The 26455-nt window shown below is 48.4% G+C and overlaps 1 protein-coding gene across 2 annotated transcripts in view; it reads right to left on the minus strand.

The window, feature by feature from the left end:
* Positions 1 to 26125, minus strand: part of SYCE2 (synaptonemal complex central element protein 2) — a 38705-nt gene extending 12580 nt beyond the window's left edge. The window contains exons 1-2 of one of the 2 annotated variants that reach the window (XM_075343119.1): positions 25997 to 26125; positions 12653 to 12770 (exon numbers count right to left, since the gene is read on the minus strand). In XM_075343119.1, coding sequence (XP_075199234.1) covers positions 12653 to 12759 — 107 coding nt within the window. In that variant the 5' untranslated portion in view covers positions 12760 to 12770; positions 25997 to 26125. Of the gene's footprint in view, positions 1 to 12652; positions 12771 to 25983 lie in introns of both variants that reach the window. The other variant, XM_075343120.1, reaches the window with a different exon arrangement.
* Between the last annotated feature and the right edge of the window lie 330 nt (positions 26126 to 26455).

Raw genomic sequence — 26455 nt, forward strand, 5'->3', positions numbered from 1 at the left:
ATTCAACATGAACAACATGTGTACACAAAAGAACAACCAGCCCGAAGGGAACAGGGGCGGGTGCTGGGTCTCCCAATAGGAGCTAGAAGAAAAGGAATTTACGGTAAGTAAACAAAATTCCCTTCTTCTTTGTCGCTCCATTGGGAGACCCAGACAATTGGGACGTCCAAAAGCAGTCCCTGGGTGGGTAAAAGAATACCCTGAGAAAAAGAGCCAACAACGGCCCTCCTCTTACAGGTGGGCAACCGCCGCCTGAAGGACTAGCCTACCTAGACTGGCATCCGCCGAAGCATAGGTATGCACCTGATAGTAAAAACAAAAAGCCAGCACCAAATGTGCACTTCAGCACTAAACATTCCAAACTGTACTTATTATAAAAATTTTGAGATTTTTGGCAAAAAATTGCAATTTCTTGAGCTGCTTCGCCACGTCACGGCAAATCTCATTTGAGGCAGTCCTACACTAAAATATTTTTATAAAATGTGCCATACGGCCTCACATATGAATAGTAGAACTGCTCTCAGCAGCACTCACCTGGTCTATTTCAATCCCATACCCATAACTGAGCCATGGCTGTGGGCGGGACAGGTCCAAGCAAATGCTGCATGAAGTAAAGGCTATTTACAGGCTATTTACTTCATGCAGCATTTGCTTGGACCTGTCCCGCCCACAGCCATGACTCAGTCATGGGTACGGGATTGAAATAGACCAGGTGAGTGCTGCTGAGAGCAGTTCTACTATTTATATGTGAGGCCGTATGGCACATTTTATAAAAATATTTTAGTGTAGGACTGCCTCTAATGAGATTTGCCGTGACGTGGCGAGGCAGCTCAAGAAATTGCACTTTTTTGCCAAAAATCTCAAAATTTTTATAATAAGTACAGTTTGGAATGTTTAGTGCTGAAGTGCACATTTGGTGCTGGCTTTTTGTTTTTTATGCACCTGATAGTGTTTCGTGAAAGTATGCAGACTAGACCAGGTAGCTGCCTGACACACCTGCTGAGCCGTCGCCCGGTGCCGCAATGCCCAGGATGCACCCACGGCTCTGGTAGAATGGGCTTTCAGCCCTGAAGGAATCGGAAGCCCAGAAGAACGGTAGGCTTCAAAAATCGGTTCCTTGATCCACCGAGCCAAGGTTGACTTGGAAGCCTGCGACCCCTTACGCTGGCCAGCGACAAGGACAAAGAGCGCATCAGAACGGCGCAGTGGCGTCGTGCGAGACACGTAGATCCGGAGTGTTCTCACTAGATCTAACAAATGCAAATCCTTTTCACATTGGTGAATTGGATGAGGGCAAAATGAAGGTAAGGAAATATCCTGATTGAGATGAATAGGGGACACCACTTTGGGGAGAAAGTCCGGGACCGGACGCAGAACCACCTTATCCTGGTGAAATACCAGGAAGGGGGCTTTGCATGACAGCGCTGCAAGCTCTGACACTCTTCGGAGTGATGTGACTGCCACTAGAAATGCCACCTTCTGCGAAAGACGTGATAGAGAGACATCCTTCAGCGGCTCGAAAGGTGGTTTCTGAAGAGCCCGTAGAACCCTGTTGAGATCCCAGGGTTCCAGTGGACGCTTGTAAGGTGGAACTATGTGGCAAGCTCCCTGCAGGAACGTGCGGACCTGCGGAAGCCTGGCTAGACGCTTTTGAAAAAACACGGAAAGCGCCGAGACTTGTCCCTTGAGAGAGCCGAGAGACAAACCCTTGTCCATTCCAGATTGAAGGAAGGAAAGAAACGTGGGTAAGGCAAACGGCCAGGGGGTAAACCCCTTATCAGAGCACCAGGCTAAGAAGATCCTCCAAGCCCTGTGATAGATCTTGGCTGACGTTGGTTTCCTGGCCTGTCTCATAGTGGCAATGACCTCTTGAGATAACCCTGAGGACGCTAGGAGCCAGGACTCAATGGCCACACAGTCAGGTTGAGGGCCGCAGAATTCAGATGGAAAAATGGCCCTTGAGACAGCAAGTCTGGTCGGTCTGGGAGCGCCCACGGTTGACCCACCGTGAGGTGCCACAAGTCCGGGTACCATGACCTCCTCGGCCAGTCTGGAGCGACGAGGATGGCGCGGCGGCAGTCGGACCTGATCTTGCGCAACACTCTGGGCAGCATTGCCAGAGGAGGGAATACATAAGGCAGTCGAAACTGCGACCAATCCTGAACTAAGGCGTCCGCCGCCAGAGCTCTGTGATCCTGAGACCGTGCCATGAATGCCGGGACTTTGTTGTTGTGCCGAGACGCCATTAGATCGACGTCCGGCGTTCCCCAGCGGCAACAGATCTCTTGAAACACGTCCGGGTGAAGAGACCATTCCCCTGCGTCCATGCCCTGGCGACTGAGAAAGTCTGCTTCCCAGTTTTCTACGCCTGGGATGTGAACCGCGGAGATGGTGGAGGCTGTGGCCTCCGCCCACAGCAGAATCCGCCGAACTTCTTGGAAGGCTTGACGACTGCGAGTGCCGCCCTGGTGGTTGATGTACGCGACCGTCGTGGCGTTGTCCGACTGTATGCGGATCTGCCTGCCCTCCAGCCACCGATGGAACGCTTTTAGGGCTAGATACACTGCCCTTATCGCCAGAACATTGATCTGAAGGGAGGACTCTGTCGGAGACCAGGTTCCCTGAGCCTTGTGGTGGAGAAAAACCGCTCCCCACCCTGACAGACTCGCGTCCGTCGTGACCACAGCCCAGGATGGGGGCAGGAAAGATTTTCCCTTCGACAGGGAAGTGGGAAGAAGCCACCACTGAAGAGAGGTCTTGGCTGCCAGAGAAAGAGAGACGTTCCTGTCTAAGGATGTCGACCTCTTGTCCCATTTGCTGAGAATGTCCCATTGGAGTGGACACAGATGAAACTGCGCAAAGGGAACTGCCTCCATTGCTGCCACCATCTTCCCCAGGAAGTGCATGAGGCGCCTCAAGGGGTGTGACTGGGCCCGAAGGAGAGATTGCACCCGTTTGCAGCGAACGCTGTTTGTCCAGCGGTAGCTTGACTATCGCTGAGAGAGTATGAAACTCCATCCCGAGGTAAGTCAGTGATTGGGTCGGAGTCAATTTTGACTTTGGGAAATTGATGATCCACCCGAACCTCTGGAGCGTCTCCAGAGCCACGGTCAGACTGTGTTGACATGCCACCCGGGAGGGTGCCTTGACTAGGAGATCGTCTAAGTAAGGGATCACTGAGTGGCCCTGAGAATGTAGGACCGCCACCACGGATGCCATGACCTTGGTGAAGACCCGTGGGGCTGTCGCCAGGCCGAAAGGCAGTGCCACAAACTGAAGGTGTTCGTCCCCAATGGCGAAACGCAAGAAGCGTTGATGCTCTGGAGCGATCGGCACGTGGAGATAGGCATCCCTGATATCGATTGATGCCAGGAAGTCTCCTTGGGACATCGAAGCGATGACAGAGCGGAGGGATTCCATGCGAAACCGCCTGGTTCTCACATGTCTGTTGAGCAATTTGAGGTCCAAAACGGGACGGAATGAACCGTCCTTTTTTGGTACCACGAACAGGTTCGAGTAAAAGCCGCGACCACGTTCCTGAAGGGGAACGGGGATCACAACTCCTTCTGTCTACAGAGTGTCCACCGCCTGAAAAAGTGCAACGGTTCGCTCGGGGGGGCGGAGATGTTCTGAAAAAACGAGTCGGAGGACGAGAGCTGAACTCTATCCTGTAACCGTGAGACAGAATGTCCCTCACCCATCGGTCTTGGACATGTGGCCACCAGGCGTCGCGAAAGCGGGAGAGCCTGCCACCGACCGAGGATGCGGTTTGGGGAGGCCGAAAGTCATGAGGAGGCCGCCTTGGAGACGGTGCCTCCGGCGGTCTTTGGAGGACGTGACTTAGACCGCCATGCAGAAGAGTTTCTCTGGCTCTTCTGTGGCCTGTTGGATGATGAGGATTGGGACCTGGCTGAGGGCCGAAAGGACCGAAACCTCGCTTGAATTTTTCGTTGCTGAGGTCTCTTTGGTTTCGGCTGGGGTAAGGACGAGTCCTTTCCCTTGGATTGCTTAATAATTTCATCCAATTGTTCGCCAAACAATCGGTCGCCAGAAAAGGGCAAACCGGTCAAGAACTTCTTGGAAGCAGAGTCTGCCTTCCATTCGCGTAGCCACATGGCCCTGCGGACTGCCACCGAATTGGCGGATGCTACCGCTGTACGGCTAGCTGAGTCCAGGACAGCATTCATGGCGTAGGATGAAAATACCGACGCCTGAGACGTTAAAGACGCTACTTGCGGAGCAGAGGTACGGGTGACCGCATTAATCTCAGACAGACAAGCTGAGATAGCCTGGAGTGCCCACTCTGCTGCAAAGGCTGGGGCAAAGGACGCGCCTATGGCTTCATAGATGGATTTCATTAGGAGCTCTGCCTGTCCGTGGCATCCTTGAGCGTTGAACCGTCAGCCACTGCTACTACGGATCTAGCCGCCAGTCTAGAGACTGGAGGATCCACATTGGGACATTGAGCCCAACCCTTAACTACGTCAGAGGGGAAGGGGTAACGTGTGTCATTAAGGCGTTTAGTAAAGCGCTTGTCCGGGAAAGCCCTGTGCTTCTGGACAGCATCTTTGAAGTTCGAGTGATCGAAGAAAAAACTCCGAGTACATTTGGGAAACCTAAATTGGTGTTTCTCCTGCTGTGCTGCCGACTCCTCTATAGGTAGAGTTGGGGGAGAAAGATCTAGCACCTGGTTGATGGACGCTATAAGGTCATTTACTATGGCGTCCCCTTCAGGTGTATCAAGATTGAGAGCAACGTCAGGGTCAGAGTCCTGGGCTGCGACCTCCGCCTCATCCTCTAGAGAGTCCTCAAGCTGAGACCCCGAACAGCGTGATGAAGTCGGGGAAGATTCTAAGCGAGCCCGCTTAGCCGGTCTGGGACTGCGGTCCGTGCCGGAGTCCTCCACGTAATAACTAGAGGCCACCCCAGGAGCACGCTTCGTCGCAGACCGAGAGGGGCCTGGGGGCGATCCCGCAGTGCCCGGGGCCTGTGTAAGGGCCGGTCTGGGCTGCAAAGCTTCTAGTATCTTAGCAGACCATTTGTCCATAGACTGAGCCATGGATTGTGAAAGTGACTCAGAGAGTTTCTCAGCAAAAGCTGCAAACTCTGTCCCTGCCGCCTGGATAGGGGAAGCCGGCGGTTGTACCTGGGCCGAGGGTCCCACCAGTGCCCCAGACTCCGGATGAGCGAGTGCCACATGGCCCGAGCATTGCTCACAGTGAGGGTAGGTGGAACCTGCAGGTAGCATAGCCGCACAAGAGGTACAGGTTGCAAAATAACCCTGTGTCTTGGCACCCTTGCTCCTTGTGAACGGCATGCTGTAGTCTCCCAGGAGAGTGATCACTGAGGGATATATAGCCACAAGCTAACAGTACAGCCGAACCGAGAAAATGTATACAATATAATATATATATATATACAGTTCAGCACTCTAGGGGGCCCAGCACCGGTGGGAAGAAGCCACCTGGCTTACCGACCGCTCAAGCAGTGTGTGGCCACCAGATTCCCTGCCTCGGGTGTCCCAGAGCTGCAGCCAGAAGTCCTCCACCGGCAGAATGTGCTTAAAACATGGCCGTCGGCGTTCACAGGGGAGGAGGGAGCCGTGGGCGTAACCACAAAAGTGCGGGAATCTGGTGCCCCAGAGTGAATAGTGAGGGGGGCGGAGGACAGCCAAGTGTGCTCCAGCCCTCACTGTCGGCGTCAGACCGACCGTCCCGCCCTTCCCCCTGACTGGCAGGCCCGGGGGCGGGAGTTTAAGGCACTAGGCCGCAAAAGCCGGGGACTAAAGTTAAAAACCGCGGCCGGCAAGCAGGCGCGGTCGGCGCGGTAGTCCCGGTCTCATACCAACAGCGCAGTCGCTGCAGCGTCTGAGGTCAAGGTGCTCCATGCACCGTCCCCAAGGGGACACAGAGTACCTGTAGATGCAGGGCCCTGTCCCTGATGATACTCAGTCTCCTGTCCGACAGAATCCCACAGGGGCTGCGGAGGGAGCCCGGTCCCAGTGCCTGGATGACCGGATAGGATCCCACTTCTCCCAGAGCCCCTAAGGGATGGGGAAGGAAAACAGCATGTGGCTCCGGCCTGTGTACCCGCAATGGGTACCTCAACCTTAACAACACCGCCGACTTAGTGGGGTGAGAAGGGAGCATGCCGGGGGCCCTGTTAGGGCCCTCTTTTCTTCCATCCGATATAATCAGCAGCTGCTGCTGACTAAAAATGGGAGCATGAGTGCATGTGTGCCTCCTTCAACACAAAGCATAAAACTGAGGAGCCCGTGATGCACGGGAGGGTGTATAGGCAGAGGGGAGGGGTTACACTTTTTAAAGTGTAATACTTTGTGTGGCCTCCGGAGGCAGAAGCTATACACCCAATTGTCTGGGTCTCCCAATGGAGCGACAAAGAAAAAGAATGTTATTTCTTTTTTTATTTTTTTTTTTTAAATTGTGAAAAGTTTATTCAGAGGGTCATTTATTATTCAACCCCTCAAACCACAAGAATTCTGTTTGGTTCCCCTAAAGTATTAAGAAGTATTTCAGGCACAAAGAACAATGAGCTTCACATGTTTGGATTAATTATCTCTTTTCCCAGCCTTTTCTGACTAATTAAGACCCTCCCCAAACTTGTGAACAGCACTCATACTTGGTCAACATGGGAAAGACAAAGGAGCATTCCAAGGCCATCAGAGACAAGATCGTGGAGGGTCACAAGGCTGGCAAGGGGTACAAAACCCTTTCCAAGGAGTTGGGCCTACCTGTCTCCACTGTTGGGAGCATCATCCGGAAGTGGAAGGCTTATGGAACTACTGTTAGCCTTCCACGGCCTGGACAGCCTTTGAAGTTTCCACCCGTGCCGAGGCCAGGCTTGTCCGAAGAGTCAAGGCTAACCCAAGGACAACAAGGAAGGAGCTCCGGGAAGATCTCATGGCAGTAGGGACAATGGTTTCAGTCAATACCATAAGTAACGTACTCCACCGCAATGGTCTCCGTTCCAGACGAGCCCGTAAGGTACCTTTACTTTCAAAGCGTCATGTCAAGGCTCATCTACAGTTTGCTCATGATCACTTGGAGGACTCTGAGACAGACTGGTTCAAGGTTCTCTGGTCTGATGAGACCAAGATCGAGATCTTTGGTGCCAACCACACACGTGACGTTTGGAGACAGGATGGCACTGCATACGACCCCAAGAATACCATCCCTACAGTCAAGCATGGTGGTGGCAGCATCATGCTGTGGGGCTGTTTCTCAGCCAAGGGGCCTGGCCATCTGGTCCGCATCCATGGGAAGATGGATAGCACGGCCTACCTGGAGATTTTGGCCAAGAACCTCTGCTCCTCCATCAGGGATCTTAAGATGGGTCATCATTTCATCTTCCAACAAGACAACGACCCAAAGCACACAGCCAAGAAAACCAAGGCCTGGTTCAAGAGGGAAAAAATCAAGGTGTTTCAGTGGCCTAGTCAGTCTCCTGACCTTAACCCAATTGAAAACTTGTGGAAGGAGCTCAAGATTAAAGTCCACATGAGACACCCAAAGAACCTAGATAACTTGGAGAAGATCTGCATGGAGGAGTGGGCCAAGATAACTCCAGAGACCTGTGCCGGCCTGATCAGGTCTTATAAAAGACGATTATTAGCTGTAATTGCAAACAAGGGTTATTCCACAAAATATTAAACCTAGGGGTTGAATAATAATTGACCCACACTTTTATGTTGAACATTTATTAAAATTTAACTGAGCAACATAACTTGTTGGTTTGTAAGATTTATGCATCTGTTAATAAATACTGCTCTTGTTTGAAGTTTGCAGGCTCTAACTTATTTGCATCTTATCAAACCTGCTAAATCTGCAGGGGGTTGAATACTACTTGTAGGCACTGTAATATATTATATATATATATATATATATATATATATATATATATATATATATATATATATATATATATATATATATATATATACTTTGGTACTGTCACTGCCTAACTCTGCTATAAACCAATAGATAACTAGCTGCAACCAGCAATCGTTTATACAGGACAATTGGACACCATGGACACCAGTTACTGGTAACTTGACATTGTAGGGATGTGTTTTATAGAGCAAGAGGAATGAAGCTATTAAAAATATAAATATAATATTTATATATATATTAAATATACAAAGAGGAACAAAACAATACAGTCAAGGAAGGAACTCGTCTGGCGTAATCATCCAAAAGTCCAGATTAAATTAAAACATAATCTTTATTTCTTAATGTAAAAGCAAGGTTACATTTTAATTGAATCTAGACTTCTGGATAATTAAGCTGGACGAGTTCCTTCCTCCCTTGGCTTATTACTACGGTGTGATTTCACCTATCTTTCCGTGCGGAGTCTTCCAGATATTAAGCTACAAGATCGGATACTTTAAAGGGGTAAGCTGGCTTAATACCAATGTTACAAAACAATACAGCATATACAATTACACAACATAAAAGTGATAACGAAAGAAAACTACTAAACCTGTGTCACAGAAATGGCGCAGATTGTAGTGGAGGGAAGCAATCCTTTTAGAGAAATGGACAGAACAACAGTGCACTATGTCTTTCATGACTGAGCAAAACAAAAAGCTCAAACATAAATTTTATAAGATAAAGGTTACACCCATATACTTCCTTTCTGACTTCAGATGGGGCTGGTCATGGCTTTAATCTCTAGAAAATTATAGGATCCCCAGGTCCTGGAGGTCCCAGGTGGAAGATTTTAATGCCATGTTTCCTATCATGATTTTAGCTTTCCATAGTTAGGAAACATGGCCTATAGTTCATTAACCATCTACCCAATTATAAATTGTAGCTCATAGGCAGGCCTCACAGTGATGTGAGTAGGTGCATTACATTCACCAATTCATCACGACGCAGAAAATATATCTCCTATATACAGTCATACTGATGGACTGAGTAATATTTCTGGATTGAAATGAGGTTTATTGTACTAACAGAAAATGTGCAATCCGCATTTAAACTAAATTTGACCGGTGCAAAAGTATGGGCACCTCAACATAAAAGTGACATTAATATTTTATAGATCCTCCTTTTGCAAAAATAACAGCCTCTAGTCGCTTCCTGTAGCTTTTAATGAGTTCCTGAATCCTGGATGAAGGTAGATTTGACCATTCCTGTTAACAAGATTTCCGGTGCCAGCATTGGCCACACAGCCCCAAAGCATGATGGAACCTCCACCAAATTTTACTGTGGGTAGCAAGTGCTTTTCTTGGAATGCCGTGTTTTTTTGCCTCCATGCATAACGCCTTTTTGTATGACCAAACAACTCAATCTTTGTTTCATCAGTCCACAGGATCTTCTTCCAAAATGTAACTGGCTTGTCCAAATGTGCTTTTGCATACCTCAGGCGACTCTGTTTGTGGCGTGCTTGCAGAAATGGCTTCTTTCGCATGACTCTCCCATACAGCTTCTCCTTGTGCAACGTGCGCTGTATTGTTGACCGATGCACAATGACACCATCTGCAGCAAGATGATGCTGCAGGTCTTTGGAGGTGGTCTGTGGATTGTCCTTGACTGTTCTCACCATTCTTCTTCTCTGCCTTTCTGATATTTTTCTTGGCCTGACACTTCTGGGCTTAACAAGAACTGTACCTGTCTTCTTCCATTTCCTTACTATGTTCCTCACAGTGGAAACCGACAGTTTAAATCTCTGAGACAACTTTTTGTACCTTCCCCTGAACAACTATGTTGAATAATCTTTGTTTTCAGATCATTTGAGAGTTGTTTTGAGGAGCCCATGATGCCACTCTTCATAGGAGATTCAAATAGAACAACTTGCAAGTGGCCACCTTAAATACCTTTTCTCATGATTGGATACACCTGCCTATGAAGTTCAAAGCTCAATGAGGTTACAGAACCAATTCAGTGCTTTATTAAGTCAGTAAAAAGTAGTTAGGAGTGTTCAAATCAAGAAATTGATAAGGGTGCCCATACTTTTGCACCGGTCAAATTTAGTTTAAATGCGGATTGCACATTTTCTGTTAGTACAATAAACCTCATTTCAATCCAGAAATATTACTCAGTCCCTCAGTTATTAGATACATGAAACTGAAATAGCTGCTGCAAAAACCCAAATTGTTATAAAGAAAAAAGGTTAACATTAATAGGGGTGCCCAAACTTTTTCATATGACTGTATTACTATGGCTGCCACAAGAACCCCAATATTCATAACTGGACATCGTCTCATCTGGTTGAGGTTCTTCGAAGCCAGGCAGAGCTGATACATTTGTTGTTTCTGAGTCTCTGGTATATACAGAGCCTAACCTTTGCCGCTGCTTTCCAGCAGATGTACCTGTTCACTCCAGGAGGTCCTAGCTGTACAGGAGTCAGATGGTAGAGTGCTAGCTCTTGTTTCATTCCCAAATTATGACAAAGCCATGTTCCATTTCTCAGTACAAATTATGGCAACTTCTCATGTAAAAAATGAAAAACGTCCCAGGCTGAATAGTATGCCATAGATCTGAATGCGCAGTGTTCTGTCTGACGGATACATGACTGCTACTAAAGTTAGCATCTCTAACAGAATTACCTGCCGCTCAGTTCATTAATTAATATACAAGTCTTGCCCAATTAATGGAATCCCGGGTAACAAGGACCTGACATCATTGCTAAGTACTGCGGTGCTTAATTCTCTAGGTCAGGGTGCCAGGTGATAAAGAATTAGGCCAGTTTTCTCACGTCCAAACTTCATGGTCACCTGCGGGTCTCCTCACCCAAACACAAACAACTTCATTATTGCCCATGAGGCATCCGCAGATATCTCAGTCCATACTCAAGCCATGAAACCAGCTTTAGGACAGTTTCTGACAATAATGTAGGTCCATATGTCATGGAGGGTTTTTTTCAGACATTTTACAAATCCTGAATACTAACATACTGGAGTCCAATGTATGTAGTTCAAAGGGGCAGGTAGATGGGAAGTTTTCAAGGTCGGTGTGAAAGGCAGCATGGTGTGAGACCAGCCTCACGGGAAAAAGTTGTCTTCACGAGTCAATCTCTTTAGCCCCTTTGTTGAGGATAAGAATTGAGTATCCAAAAATACTTAATTCAGCCATTTCATAGACTCAGGTATATAGTTTAGTAGATGTAAACTAACGCACATATTTATGCATGTCTTTGTTCTTTTTACTAATATATATGTATATTGCATATTTAGTGTATTCTCCCTAACACAGTATATAATCAGTATATGTAATTTGAAGATGGCTGCCACATCCTGTCTACACCCGGGACGTTGAACAAAGGAATTCCTAAAAGCCTGGACTGTTCAATCAACAAGAAATTATGCTAATTTCTATACGTCTTGAAGCCCCGACCTACGACACTTGATTGGACTAAACTTTTGTATACACGCTCCACTTCGTAAGAGCTATAGAAGTTTCAAGCAATAAAGACCAGTCTTGGTCAGTGCCAGTCATGGAGAGAGATATAACTGACTCGTTGTCCGTTATTTAGTCTCATGTGCACACATGACAATATAATTTGAAACAGCAGTCAGATCCTGAGTGACCGGTTGAGTCACGTCCTTAACACCTTCATGACTTATGACGTATATTTACATCATAGGTCGTTTCCCTGCCTTTGATGCGGGCTCGCAAGCCGATCCCGCATCTTTTCCTGCACATAACGACCGACGTACTCAGCCATCATGTGCGTCTAACAGCTGCAACATTGCAATAAAACACATTATGAGGCGATCAAAACATCACATCTACCAAAAAATGGTATCAGTAAAAACATAAGGTCATGGTGCAAAAAATAAGGCATCACAAAGCCATAGATCCTGAACAATGAGAACACTGTGGGTCTTGAAAAATGGTACCAAGAGCAATTTTTTTTTTTTTTTTTATACAAAATACTGGTTTTTTTTCAAGATTTGAATGGGAAAAAAAGGGTATACATGTTTGGTATCTGTGTACTCATACTGACCTGGAGAATTATAGTGACAGGTCAGTTTTACCATATAATGAACATGGTAAATAAAAAAAAAAAAAAACAATTATGGAATTGCACTTTTTTTTTAACTTTCACCACACTTGGAAATTGTTTTCCTATTTTCCAGTACAATATGAGGCAGAATGAATGATGTCATTCAAAAGTACAACTCGTCCCGCAAAAAAAAAAAACAAGCCCTCAAATGGCTATATTGATGGGAAAAAAAAAAGTTATGGCTCTTGGAAGAAGGGGAAGAAAAAAATTAAAACCCAAAAAGAAAAATGGGCATGGCATGAAGGGGTTATTGCGACCCTCCACCCCTGACATTAACTTTTTCCATAAAATAAAAAAAAAACTCCTTAAAAATCCTGTGTACTCAAGACTTTTGAGTCATGGCTCTCAAATTAAGGGAGGAAACCGTATACATTAGAAATTTAATGTCACTTAAAACTGAAATATATGGCATTATATTAAGACAGTCAATACTATTATTATTATTGTATTATTTGTTAATATTGTTATATTATTATTATTGTATTATGTTTTAATCATATCATTATTAGTTGTTATTATTATTGTATTAATTTTTAATATTATTATTTGTTATAATTATTGTATTTTTTTATGTTATTGTTATTATTATCTATGGAAACCTTTCAAAATGATCAAGTCTCACCCAGCAGAAGTTTGGCCATTGGATGAACCTGGCCAATCAGGATTATTGGCGCTCGGATTTACCGATTCCTCTCGTGCTTCTCTGTGATCCGCCTCGGAGTCAGCCATTTATATTGTCACTAATAAGAGAAAAAAAAAATCAAGATATTTAGAAATGTAAAATAATCGGAGAATAACTGTCCTATTTAATAAACATAATAATTTTTATTATATTGACCCCTTAAAAGAGCTCGGCATAAAGGCGCCCACAGTCTAAGGCGGGCTTTACACGTTGTGACATCGCTAGCAATTGCTAGCGATGTCCAGCGCGATAGCACTCGTCCCCGTCGGTGCGATATGTGGCGTTTGCTGCCGTAGCGAACATTATCGCTACGGCAGCTTCACACGCACATACCTGCTCGGCGACGTCGCTGTGACTGCCGAACAATCCCTCCTTCAAGGGGGAGGGGCGTTCGGCGTCACAGCTACGTCACTAATCGGCTGTCCAATAGAAGCGGAGGGGTGGAGATGAGCGGGATATAACATCCCGCCCACCTCCTTCCTTCTGCATTGCTGTCGGGACGCAGGTAAGGAGATGTTTGTCGCTCCTGCGGGTTTACACACAGCGATGTGTGGAGCTGCAGGAACGACAAATAACATCGTACCTGCGGCCGACCCGACATTATGGAGCCTTTTTTTTCTAATCCTTCATAGCTTATCTTTCAGGACCAGAAAGATGATACAACCTGGTCTTGGGAAGTTTTGCCCTGGGGAGCGAGTGAAAAGGCTTTTTTGAAGCTTTTTGGATTGGAGCGAATTCTATCAGGACCCGTGACATTCACCTTCTTTTTCTCACCAGGCTTTTTTTTCCACAACCTGAACCAGAATAAAAACCATGCTCAAAAGGCTGAGGAGCAAATGAGGAGTAAAGCGGTTATACCAGTGCTTTTTTTGTAAAAAAATATTTGCCGGTACGCATCTCTGAGGCGAGGAGCGGGGGAAGGGGGGGTGCTGTTAGGGCCCGCCAGCCGAGATTGAGAAGCGGGGGTGTGTGCCGGTGCCAGTGGAGAGAGTGGACGATCATGTGAGCACAAGTATGAGCTTTGTACACTTCTGCCCACATTCTGGATTGATGTGTCTAGCCTCAGTCAATTCATTTTCATTGAGCATGTCTGTTCAGCACGTGACCACATCTATGTAAATCGCATACATCAGCTTCATAACCTCCCACTGTCACCGCTGGCAGAGAATCCTGACAGCGGGCAGTGTGCGCACTGTGAGAATTCAGAAGGCTGCAGTCACAGAGTGACACACAGAGTGACTGCAGACTCATCACAAATTTGGACAACCCCTTTAATGCTCCTAACAACATAAATAAAACCATATTAACCCTTAGCTTTTCAGACGGCACAAGACTTTATTAAAGAGATTGTCCACTACTTTAACATTAATGACCTTTCCTTAGGATAGGTCACCAATGTCTGACTAGTTGGGGTCCGGCACCTGGCAACCCCGCCAATTCCCTACACTAGGTGCCGGTGGTGGCAGATGGCCGGAAGTGCTCAGTTCTGGACCTGCTCCGTCTTCTGATAGTGGCAGCAGTCTCCCATTAAAATCAATGAGGCGGATGTGCAGTTCCCGGCCGCGGACACCATCAGAGGACGGAGCAGATCCAGAAATAAGCATTTCCGGCCACCTGCACCATAATCAGCTGATCAGTGGGGGTCCCACTGCGCTCACATCAGAAGCAATGCGCAAGTGGGACCAAGGCCTAATGATAAGACAAAGTCAGTATCACAAATAAACATTTACATTCAGGTACCTTATAGATGATGTTGTCTTTGAGTCAAATCTTTCTATTCTTCATCTTGTCCTGACACAATGATGACTTTTCACATTCACATCTCTTCTCTGCAGATTTCCATCTTCTCCGGTCTTCTGTAACACATCCCGACACGATGCCCCTAAAATAGCAGAATAATTATAATACTTCTACTTAAAAATATCTTCCCTACACTGTGCCCCAGAATAAATAATGGCCCCAGTATTCTCCGCACAAAATATGACCCACACTTTTTTGCTCTTATGGTACATGGCCTACATATTCCCTCTTTCCAAACTGAGCCTACTGTTTACAGTGTCCTTTACACTGTCCCCGTATACTGCACAATCTTTATACTGTGCCTTCATCACACTCCCCCTCCTTGCTATAACCTCCCACTGTCCTCCCATTCTGCCCCCTCTCCATACCACCCCCTCCACTACCCAGTCTTTATTCTGTGCCCCCTCACATTCTTCTCATCCCTTACTGTCTCCTCACTACCTCCTGTGTGTCCATATAATTTCCCCCTCACTCCCCATCCTGCCCACTTGCTCCTCAGACCAGGTCACTCTTTGTTTTGTGTCCTCAAAATTTCTTTCCAGTTCGCTCCACATCCTCTCTGTCCCCATGCATCACCCCTCATCCTCTCAGTCCCCATTCATGACCCGTCATCCTCTCAGTCCCCATCCATCACCCCTCATCCTCTCTGTCCCCATGCATCACCCCTCATCATCTCTGTCCCCATGCATCACCCCTCATCCTCTCTGTCCCCATGCATCACCCCTCATCCTCTCTGTCCCCATGCATCACCCCTCATCCTCTCTGTCCCCATGCATCCAACCTCATCCTCTCTGTCCCCATGCATCACCCCTCATCCTCTCTGTCCCCATGCATCCAACCTCATCCTCTCTGTCCCCATGCATCACCCCTCATCCTCTCTGTCCCCATGCATCCAACCTCATCCTCTCTGTCCCCATGCATCACCCCTCATCCTCTCTGTCACCATGCATCACGCCTCATCCTCTCTATCCCCATGCATCACCCCTCATCCTCTCTATCCCCATACATCACCCCTCATCCTCTCTATCCCATTGCATCACCCCTCATCCTCTCTGTCCCCATGCATGAAACCTCATCCTCTCTATCCCCAGGCATGAAACCTCATCCTCTCTCTCCCCATGCTGTGTCCAAAGATACTTCCCCCTCCCCGTCCTCTCGCCCCACCATACTCTGTCCACATATAGCTCCCTCCCCCACCCATACTGTGTATACATATATTGCCCCCTCACCACCCTCTGTCCCCCCAAAGTGTGTCCACAGATGGTTCCCATTCCCAACTCTCTGTCCCCCCATAGTGTGTCCACAGATAGTTCCCTCCCCCACCCTCTCTCCGCCATACTGTTTCATAAATACTCCACTCTCACCCCATAATGTTCCTCGTTCCTCCTCCGTGTCTTCAGGTCCACAGTGCAGCACTTATCAGCATTTCTCTGCCGCCTCCACGCTGCGGCGCTGGCTTCCGGGTCAGCAGTATGATCAGCTAACCTGATAACATGAAAGCCGTCGCGCTGACCCGGAGGTCATCGCCAGGGATCACCGCTCCAATTGTCCTCGCGTCTGACAGATACAAGGACAATTGAGCAGTGCAAGCCGCGCGCTGCACTTTCTATGAGTGCGGCTGTCAGCGTGACAGCCACGCTCAGAGAATAGCGGCTCCCACCCCCGCAGACTTCCACACCGCCGCATCAGGCAGCCCGACAGCGCCCCACCAGCTCCCCCCTAGATACGCCTCTGGCTTGTGCCTCCACTGCACACAGCAGACCTGCTCCAAAACAAACAGCTCCTAAACAAAACTCTGTGTGGCCATAGCCTAAGAGGTTAAGTAGTGATGAGTGAGCACTGTCATGCTCGGAAACAAGCAGGTCGGATGTTTGGATGGGCTCAACTCAAGTATCAAGTATAATGGAAGTCAATAGGGAACTTGAGCATTCTTCTGAAAAAATACTTGAGTCCCCCTTTGACTTCTATTATACTAGGTGCTCAAGTGGTGCCTATCCAAGCGTCCAACTTGCTCATTTCGAGTACAGAACACCCAAGCATGGTAGTGGCCACTCATCACTACTTACAAGTACCAAGCACCTGAGCATGGTAGTGCCCGCTCATCACTAGTTAGGAGCACAGAGCACACGAGCATGGTAGCGCCCACTCATCACTAGTTACAAGTACCGAGCACCCGAGCATGGTAGTGCCCACTCATCACTAGTTACAAGTACCGAGCATGGTAGTGCCCGTTCAACCCTAGTTACAAGTATTGAGCACCCGAGCATGGTAGTGCACGCTCAGCACTAATTACAAGTACTGAGTGAGCACCCAAGCATGGTAGTGCCCACTCATCACAACATATGGGGGGTTGAAAAAATATATTTTTTAATTATTATTATTGAAACATTTTTCAAACCATTTTTATGGATCACATTTGTTCTTTTACGTCAGAATAACTAAAAATAAAGCACAGAATGCCTATTGCCGGATGAGGGCTCAGGAGCTGAGCTTGCACTATACGTGGCAAGTGCTGGCTGTGTGCCGGAGGGATTTTTCGGGAGCAGGTCCTATCCATAATTCTCTTCAAAAATGCTTAGAACAATCTCGCAAATTAACTTCTATTGGAAATACACTTTTTTTTATTTTATTTTTTTTCCTGGACAAGTTTTAAAAAAAACACCTGTTGGACAAAAAAAAGTGAATCCTGAAGGAAACCAATCTCTGCTCTGTAACCATGTACCAAGTACTGTATATACCAAGGTTAGATGTTACTCCAAATCCATAAAATAGGGTATAACTTTCCAATAACTGGGGGTACAACTGCTGTGGCCCCTCTGATCTTGAGATGTGATCGCAGGGAGATCATTAAAGGGAATCTGTCAGGTGCAATATGCACCCAGAGTCACGAGCAGTTCTGTGTACATATTGCTAATCCCTACCTAACCGTCCCTGTATACACTAGCATAGATAGAGAGATCTACAGAAAGAAGGGAATTTTGTTTACTTACCGTAAATTCCTTTTCTTCTAGCTCCAATTGGGAGACCCAGACAATTGGGTGTATAGCTTCTGCCTCCGGAGGCCACACAAAGTATTACACTTAAAAGTGTAAAGCCCCTCCCCTTCTGCCTATACACCCCCCGTGCATCACGGGCTCCTCAGTTTTGGTGCAAAAGCAAGAAGGAGGAAAAGTTATAAATTGGTTTAAAGTAAATTCAATCCGAAGGAATTTCGGAGAACTGAAACCATTCAACATGAACAACATGTGTACACAAAGAACAACAGCCCGAAGGGAACAGGGGCGGGTGCTGGGTCTCCCAATTGGAGCTAGAAGAAAAGGAATTTACGGTAAGTAAACAAAATTCCCTTCTTCTTTGTCGCTCCATTGGGAGACCCAGACAATTGGGACGTCCAAAAGCAGTCCCTGGGTGGGTAAAATAATACCTCGTAATAGAGCCGAAACACCCTGATCAGAGCACCAAGATAGGAATATCCTCCACGTCCTGTGGTAGATCTTGGCGGACGTTGGTTTCCTAGCCTGTCTCATAGTGGCAATGACCTCTTGAGATAACCCTGAAGACGCTAGGATCCAGGACTCAATGGCCACACAGTCAGGTTGAGGGCCGCAGAATTCAGATGGAAAAACGGCCCTTGAGACAGCAAGTCTGGTCGGTCTGGTAGTGCCCACGGTTGGCCCACCGTGAGATGCCACAGATCCGGGTACCACGACCTCCTCGGCCAGTCTGGCGCGACGAGGATGGCGCGGCGGCAGTCGGACCTGATCTTGCGTAACACTCTGGGCAACAGTGCCAGAGGAGGAAACACATAAGGAAGTTGAAACTGCGACCAATCCTGAACTAAGGCGTCTGCCGCCAGAGCTCTGTGATCTTGAGACCGTGCCATGAATGTTGGGACCTTGTTGTTGTGCCGGGACGCCATTAGGTCGACGTCCGGCATCCCCCAGCGACAACAGATCTCCTGAAACACGTCCGGGTGAAGGGACCATTCCCCTGCGTCCATGCCCTGGCGACTGAGAAAGTCTGCTTCCCAGTTTTCTATGCCCGGGATGTGAACTGCGGATATGGTGGAGGCCGTGGCTTCCACCCACATCAGAATCCGCCGGACTTCCTGGAAGGCTTGCCGACTGCGTGTTCCCCCTTGGTGGTTGATGTATGCCACCGCTGTGGAGTTGTCCGACTGAATTCGGATCTGCTTGCCTTCCAGCCACGGCTGGAACGCCTTTAGGGCCAGATACACTGCCCTTATCTCCAGAACATTGATCTGAAGGGAGGACTCTGTCGGAGTCCAGGTTCCCTGAGCCCTGTGGTGGAGAAAGACCGCTCCCCACCCTGACAGGCTCGCGTCCGTCGTGACCACAGCCCATGATGGGGGAAGGAAGGATTTCCCCTTCGACAGAGAAGTGGGGAGAAGCCACCACTGAAGGGAAGCCTTGGCTGCCCGTGAAAGGGAGACGTTCCTGTCGAGGGACGTCGACTTCCTGTCCCATTTGCGGAGAATGTCCCATTGAAGTGGACGCAGATGAAACTGCGCAAAAGGAACTGCCTCCATTGCTGCTACCATCTTCCCTAGGAAGTGCATGAGGCGCCTCAGGGGGTGTGACTGGCCTTGAAGGAGAGATTGCACCCCTGTCTGTAGTGAACGCTGTTTGTCCAGCGGAAGCTTCACTATCGCTGAGAGAGTATGAAACTCCATGCCAAGATATGTCAGTGATTGGGCCGATGTCAGATTTGACTTTGGAAAATTGATGATCCACCCGAAACTCTGGAGAGTCTCCAGAGCGACGTCCAGGCTGCGTTGGCATGCCACTTGAGAGGGTGCCTTGACCAGCAGATCGTCTAAGTAAGGGATCACCGAGTGTCCCTGAGAGTGTAGGACTGCTACCACTGCTGCCATGACCTTGGTGAAGACCCGTGGTGCTGTCGCCAGGCCGAAAGGCAGTGCCACGAACTGAAGGTGTTCGTCCCCTATGGCGAAACGCAGGAAGCGCTGATGCTCTGGTGCAATCGGTACGTGGAGATAAGCATCTTTGATGTCGATTGATGCCAGGAAGTCTCCTTGGGACATTGAGGCGATGACGGAGCGGAGCGATTCCATCCGGAACCGCCTGGTTTTTACGTGTTTGTTGAGCAGTTTTAGGTCCAGAACAGGACGGAAGGATCCGTCCTTTTTCGGTACCACAAACAAGTTGGAGTAAAAACCGTGACCCTGTTGCTGAAGAGGAACAGGGATCACCACTCCTTCCGCCTTCAGAGTGCACACCGCCTGAAGAAGAGCCTCGGCTCTCTCGGGGGGCGGAGATGTTCTGAAAAATCGAGTCGGAGGACGAGAGCTGAACTCTATCCTGTAACCGTGGGATAGAATGTCTCTCACCCATCGGTCTTTGACCTGTGGCAGCCAGGTGTCGCAAAAGCGGGAAAGCCTGCCACCGACCGAGGATGCGGTGTGAGGAGGCCGAGAGTCATGAGGAGGCCGCCTTGGGAGCGGTTCCTCCGGCGGTCTTTTTAGGACGTGACTTAGACCGCCATGAATCGGAGTTCCTCTGATCCTTTTGAGGCCTTTTGGACGAGGAGAACTGAGACCTTCCCGCGGGCCGAAAGGACCGAAACCTCGATTGTACCTTCCGTGGTTGAGGTCTGTTTGGTTTGGACTGGGGTAAGGATGAGTCCTTTCCCTTGGATTGTTTAATGATTTCGTCCAATCGTTCACCAAACAGGCGGTCGCCAGAAAATGGCAAACCGGTTAAGAACTTTTTGGAAGCGGAGTCTGCCTTCCATTCACGTAGCCACATGGCCCTGCGGACTGCCACCGAATTGGCGGATGCTACCGCCGTACGGCTCGTAGAGTCCAGGACAGCATTAATGGCGTAGGACGCAAACGCCGACGCCTGAGAGGTTAAGGACACCACTTGCGGAGCAGATGTACGTGTGACTGCATTAATCTGCGCATGACAAGCTGAGATAGCTTGGAGTGCCCATACGGCTGCGAATGCTGGAGCAAAAGACGCGCCGATAGCTTCATAGATGGATTTCAACCATAGTTCCATCTGTCTGTCAGTGGCATCTTTGAGTGAAGCCCCATCTTCCACTGCAACTATGGATCTAGCCGCCAGTCTGGAGACAGGAGGATCCACCTTAGGACACTGAGCCCAGCCCTTGACAACGTCAGGGGGGAAGGGATAACGTGTATCCTTAAGGCGCTTGGAAAAACGCTTATCTGGACAAGCTCGGTGTTTCTGGACTGCCTCTCTGAAGTCAGAGTGATCCAGAAACATACTCAATGGACGCTTGGGAGATCTGAAACGGAATTTCTCCTGCTGAGAAGCTGACTCCTCAATTGTAGGAGCTGGTGGAGAAATATCCAACACCTGATTGATGGTTGCTATAAGGTCATTCACTATGGCGTCACCATCAGGTGTATCCAGGTTGAGCGCGGTCTCAGGGTCAGAATCCTGATCTGCTACCTCCGCATCATCATCCAGAGAGTCCTCCTGCTGAGACCCTGAACAATGTGATGAAGTCGAGGGAACTTCCCAGCGACCCCGCTTAGGCGGCCTGGGACTGTGGTCCATGTCAGAGACCTCACCCTGGGAACCATGGTTCACCCCAGGAGCACTATGCAGCTCCAAATGAGGGGGGCCTGGGGTCAATGATTGAACAGTGCCCGGGGCCTGAGTTACCGGTCTGGACTGTAAGGCTTCTAGTATCCTAGCAGACCATTTATCCATAGTCTCAGACAGTTTGTCAGCAAATACTGCAAACTCCGTCCCTGTCACCTGGACAGTGGTAGCAGGTGGATCCACCTGGGCTACCAGTAGCAGAGGCTCCGGCTGAGTAAGTGCCACAGGGGCCGAGCATTGCACACAATGAGGGTCAGTGGAACCTGCCGGTAGTATAGCCGCACATGAGGTACAGGTTGCAAAGTAAGCCTGTGCTTTGGCACCCTTGCTATTTGCGGACGACATGCTGTTGTCTCCTCTGAGTACAATCCAGGAGGGTATATAGCCAAAAATCAACAGTGCGACCGTACAGTGTAGATGTATAGCATATAAGCATATATATATATGTACACTACGGCACTCAGTGGGGCCAGCACCACAGGTGCTGCTTACCGACCGCTCAAAGCGGTTGTGTGATCACAGCTTCCCTGCCTGGGCCTCCCAGAGCTTTCTCTCCTCTCCAGCGTCAGAATTGCTGACAGGAATGGCTGCCGGCGTTCTGTGGGGAGGAGGGGGCCGAGGGCGTGCCCTAGAAAGTGCGGGAATCTGGAGCCCCACTGAGCTGAATGAGGGGGGAGGAGGATACAGAGTATGCTCCAGCCCTCAGCGCTGACGTTCTGTGCAGCGTCCCGCCCTTCCCCTGACTGACAGGCCTGGGGGCGGGAATATGCGCTACTAGGCCGCAAAAGCCGGGGACTAAAGTTATAAGCGCGGCCGGCATATAAGCGCGGCCGGAGCGGTAGTCCCCGGCGCACTAACACACCCAGCAGTGCTGCAGTGTATATGGTACCAGCGCTCCATGCGCGGTCCCCACGGGGACACAGAGTACCTCACAGCGCGGCCGGCGCGGTAGTCCCCGGCGCACTAACACACCCAGCAGTGCTGCAGTGTATATGGCACCAGCGCTCCATGCGCGGTCCCCACGGGGACACAGAGTACCTCACAGTAGCAGGGCCTTGTCCCTGACGATACTCGGCTCCTTTCCAGCAGATTCCCCAGGGGCTGCGGAGGGAGCACGGCCTCAGTGCCTGGAGACCGAATAGGATCCCACTTCACCCAGAGCCCATTAAGGGATGGGGAAGGAAAACAGCATGTGGCTCCTGCCTATGTACCCGCAATGGGTACCTCAACCTTAACAGCACCGCCGACCAGAGTGGGGTGAGAAGGGAGCATGCTGGGGGCCCTATATGGGCCCTCTTTTCTTCCATCCGACATAGTCAGCAGCTGCTGCTGACTAAGATGTGGAGCTATGCGTGGATGTCAGCCTCCTTCGCACAAAGCATAAAAACTGAGGAGCCCGTGATGCACGGGGGGTGTATAGGCAGAAGGGGAGGGGCTTTACACTTTTAAGTGTAATACTTTGTGTGGCCTCCGGAGGCAGAAGCTATACACCCCAATTGTCTGGGTCTCCCAATGGAGCGACAAAGAAAAGTATTTCTAAAGATCTTATATCATATGCTAATGAGCGAGGGACTAGTCCCCTGGGGTTAGTTCCCCTGGCTAGTTAGCTCCATTAGCAAGTGTGAGGAAAGAGTTAACTTAAAATTGAATAGATGGACATTCATGTTGTTTCGTAAGATGACCAAGCAAGCCCAGCTGCGCTATGACGCTGAGAGCGGATTCAAAGACTCTAGACGCTGAGACCCGAGGACAGAGATAAGACCTGCGCCTAGTCTAAGACAAAGAGAGTTGTGTTTTTATTGAGAAATGGGAAGTTACGCTTACGCCAAGAATCGAAACTCATTTATGCTTCGTTAGGAAATGAAACTTGTGTCTCTGTACACGACATAGCTACGCCCCTATTAGGTTGATAAACCCTGTATGTGATAATAAATTAGCAGTCTTCTTCGGAGCGCACATTCCTTTGCCTTATGTGCAGATATCAGCGTCTGTCTGTATCTCATTAGGGCTGAGGGAAGCTGAGGGGGAGCCTGGGACTCCCTCCGCATTTGGTCATCGCTGGCAACAGTTTTGACCTATTGGTCAACCTAACACAAGTAAGTGCGCCCCCGTGGGTGTGCTAACATGCTAAGGAATGTCCAGCGTCACAGGATGATCTCACTCACCTCTCCGCTGCCATCATGTCCGATGCTGGATTTCGGCTCAGCACGCATGATCCCGGAGTTTGGGTCATGCGCACTATGAAGCCGGGTGTACGCGTCCTGGCTTCAAACTGAAGTATTGCGCATGACCCAAACTCCGGGGTCATGCACACTGAGACGAAATCCAGCATCGGACATGATGGCGGCGGAGAGGTGAGTGAGATCATCCTGTGACGCTGCATATATATTAGTGTGTTAGCACACCTACAGGGACCCACAGGGGAGTACTAACATACTAATGGAGCCGACTGGCTCGGGAACTAATGCCCAGGGGACTAGTCCCTGGCCTCATTAGCATATGGTAAAAGATCTTTAGAAATATGTTTTCTATAGATTTCTTTATCTATGCCAGTGTATACAGGGATGGTTAGGCAGGGATTAGCAATATATACCCAGAACTGATCGTGGTTCAAGGTGCATATTACACCTGACAGGTTCCCTTTAAGTAAATTCACAATATACCGCAATACTGAAGTATATCTATGTCATAGGTCATGTCTCTTGCTTTGATGCGGGCTCAGCATGTGAGCCTGCATCTTTCCCTACACATAACAGCTGATTTAATCAGCCATCATGAGCCCCTAATGCCCGCGACTGTTAACTAGTTAAATCCTGCTGTCAATCTCTGACATAGGGATTTAACATGTGACGGCGGGGAGCGCGTCATTCCCTGCTACCAACGGCGGCCCGGTAATATGATTGTGGGGCGCCAATGGGTTGTCATGACAGCCAGGGGTCAGGTGATGACCTATGGTAAATAAAAAATATCCCAAAAACATTATATAATTGCACTTTTTTCTGCAATTTCACCACTTTTTGAATTTTTTTACTGTTTTCCAGTATATTATGGGACAAAATGAATGGTATAGTTCAAAAGTACAACTCGTCTCGCCAAAAAACAATCCCTCATATGGCAATATTGACGGAAAAATGAAAAAGTGATGGCTCTTGAAAGAAAGGGAGGGAAAACCGAAAATCACCGAGGGGTGAAGGGGTTAAAATGAACTACAATGTACAAAAAATATAAAGAAGCCGCCTATAAGAACTATAAGAAGCCGCCTATGTGTGTGCGGACGGGGGAAGAAAAAATAAAAACGTTTGCCTCTGGGAGGAAGAGGAAAAAACTAAAGTGCAAAGATGAAAATGGGCCTTATCCCCTTCACGACCATGGACGGATATATCCGTCAAGGAGCGTGTTCCATTAAGCCCCACCCCCTGCTGCGGGCAGGTGGCGTTGATCGGCACACATATCAGTTGTTTTCAACAGCTGACATGTGTGCCTGCATGTTACGAGTGGAATCGCATTCCACCCGTAACATTAACCCCTTACATCTCGCTGCCAAAGTCTGGAAGTGAGATGTATATACGCGCGGTGAAGATTTTCACTTACCACCGCCCCCACAGGAAGTCACGTGACTTTCGGTGGTTGCCATAGTAGCACAGGGTCATGTGATGACGCCTGCAGCTATGAGGTTTCACTTTCGTTTTCACCCGGCCCGGAGGCCAGGGAAGCAGGAAGTGACTGTATCTGCTGTTTACAGCTGTATAGCTGTGATCAGCAGATAGATAAGAGCGATCGGATTGCTGATCGCTATAGCCCCCTAGGGGAACTAGTAAAATAAAAAAAGTAAAAAAAAAGTTTAAAAAAAACCCCCAAAAAACCTAAAAGTTTAAATCACCCCCCTTTCCCTCCATTAAAAAGTAAAGGGTTAAAAAAGAAATAAATATACACATATTTGGTATCACCGCGTTCAGAAATGCCCGATCTATCAAAATATAAAATCAATTAATCTGATTGGTAAACGGCGTAGTGGCAAAAAAAATTCCAAACGCCAAAATTACGTTTTTTGGTCGCCGCACGTTTTACACAAAATGCAATAACAGGCGATCAAAACGTAGTATCTGCGCAAAACTGGTGCCATTAGAAACGTCAGCTCGAGACGCAAAAAAATAACTGCCAATGAGCCATAGATCCCAAAAAATGAGAACTCTACGGGTTTCGGAAAATGGCGCAAAACGTGCGCCACTTTTATTGGACAAGCTTGTGAAATTTTTTTAACCCCTTAGATATAAGTAAAGCTATACATGTTTTGTGTCTACAAACTCGCACCGACCTCAGGCATCACAATGACACATCGGTTTTACCATATAGTGAACACCGTGAATAAAGCATCCCAAAAACTATTGTGCCATCACACTTTTTTTGCAGTTTTTCTACACTTGGAATTTTTTTTGCTGTTTTCCAGTACACCATATGGTAAAACTTATGGTTTCATTTAAAAGTACAACTTGTCCCGCAAAAAAACAAGCCCTCATATGGCAAGATTGATGCAAAAATAAAAAAGTTACGGCTCTCGGAAGGAGAGCGAAAAACAAAAACGCAAACAACGGAAAGTGCCTCGGGGCTGAAGGGGTTAAAGGTGACGAGGCCAAACAAAATGGCGGCAGAGGCCCCCAAATCAATGGCAGCAAATAAAAGTGGGCGCTTCTGCTATAAATCCGTGTATTACTCGTACAGTACATTATACACAGGAGACTGACACAAGGGAGGCCTCTATAGGAGACTTCACAGGGAAATAAGGACTGAACTGGCACATAATAGATACATGTGGAAAGTCAAACATGGCGGACGTCGTGTATTTTTTTTATCTACCCGGCTGTTTTACCTCCCTCACAGATACAGAAGGCGGGAAAACAGAAGGGGCGGAGCCTCCGAGGTAACAGCCGGAGAGCGAGGTGTGAGGAGCGGGAAACTCTGCTGCGGCCGAGAAACAGGAGGAGGCGTGGCTCCAAACGTCTGGGTGCTGCGGAGGGGCGTGGTCTCACTACAGCAGTGGATGCGGAGGGGCGTGGCTTCAATAGGCTGACCTGAGGAGGGGCGTGGTCTCATGCTACAGGGGGTGGCTTCAATAGACTTGTTACTGCGGAGGGGCGTGGTCTCACATTACTACAGGAGCTGTGAAGTGTCGTGGCTTTAAAAGACTGGGCTTGCGGAGGGGCGTGATCTCACACTACTGAAGGCGCCGCGAGGGGCGTGGTCTCATACTACAGCAGGTATTGCGGAGGAGAGTGATCTCACACTACACTATTGCAAGGCCTGCGGAGGGGCGTGGTTGCAATAGACT

The sequence above is a fragment of the Anomaloglossus baeobatrachus genome, chromosome 4 (assembly GCF_048569485.1).
Source record: "Anomaloglossus baeobatrachus isolate aAnoBae1 chromosome 4, aAnoBae1.hap1, whole genome shotgun sequence".
Classification (NCBI taxonomy): Eukaryota; Metazoa; Chordata; class Amphibia; order Anura; family Aromobatidae; genus Anomaloglossus; species Anomaloglossus baeobatrachus.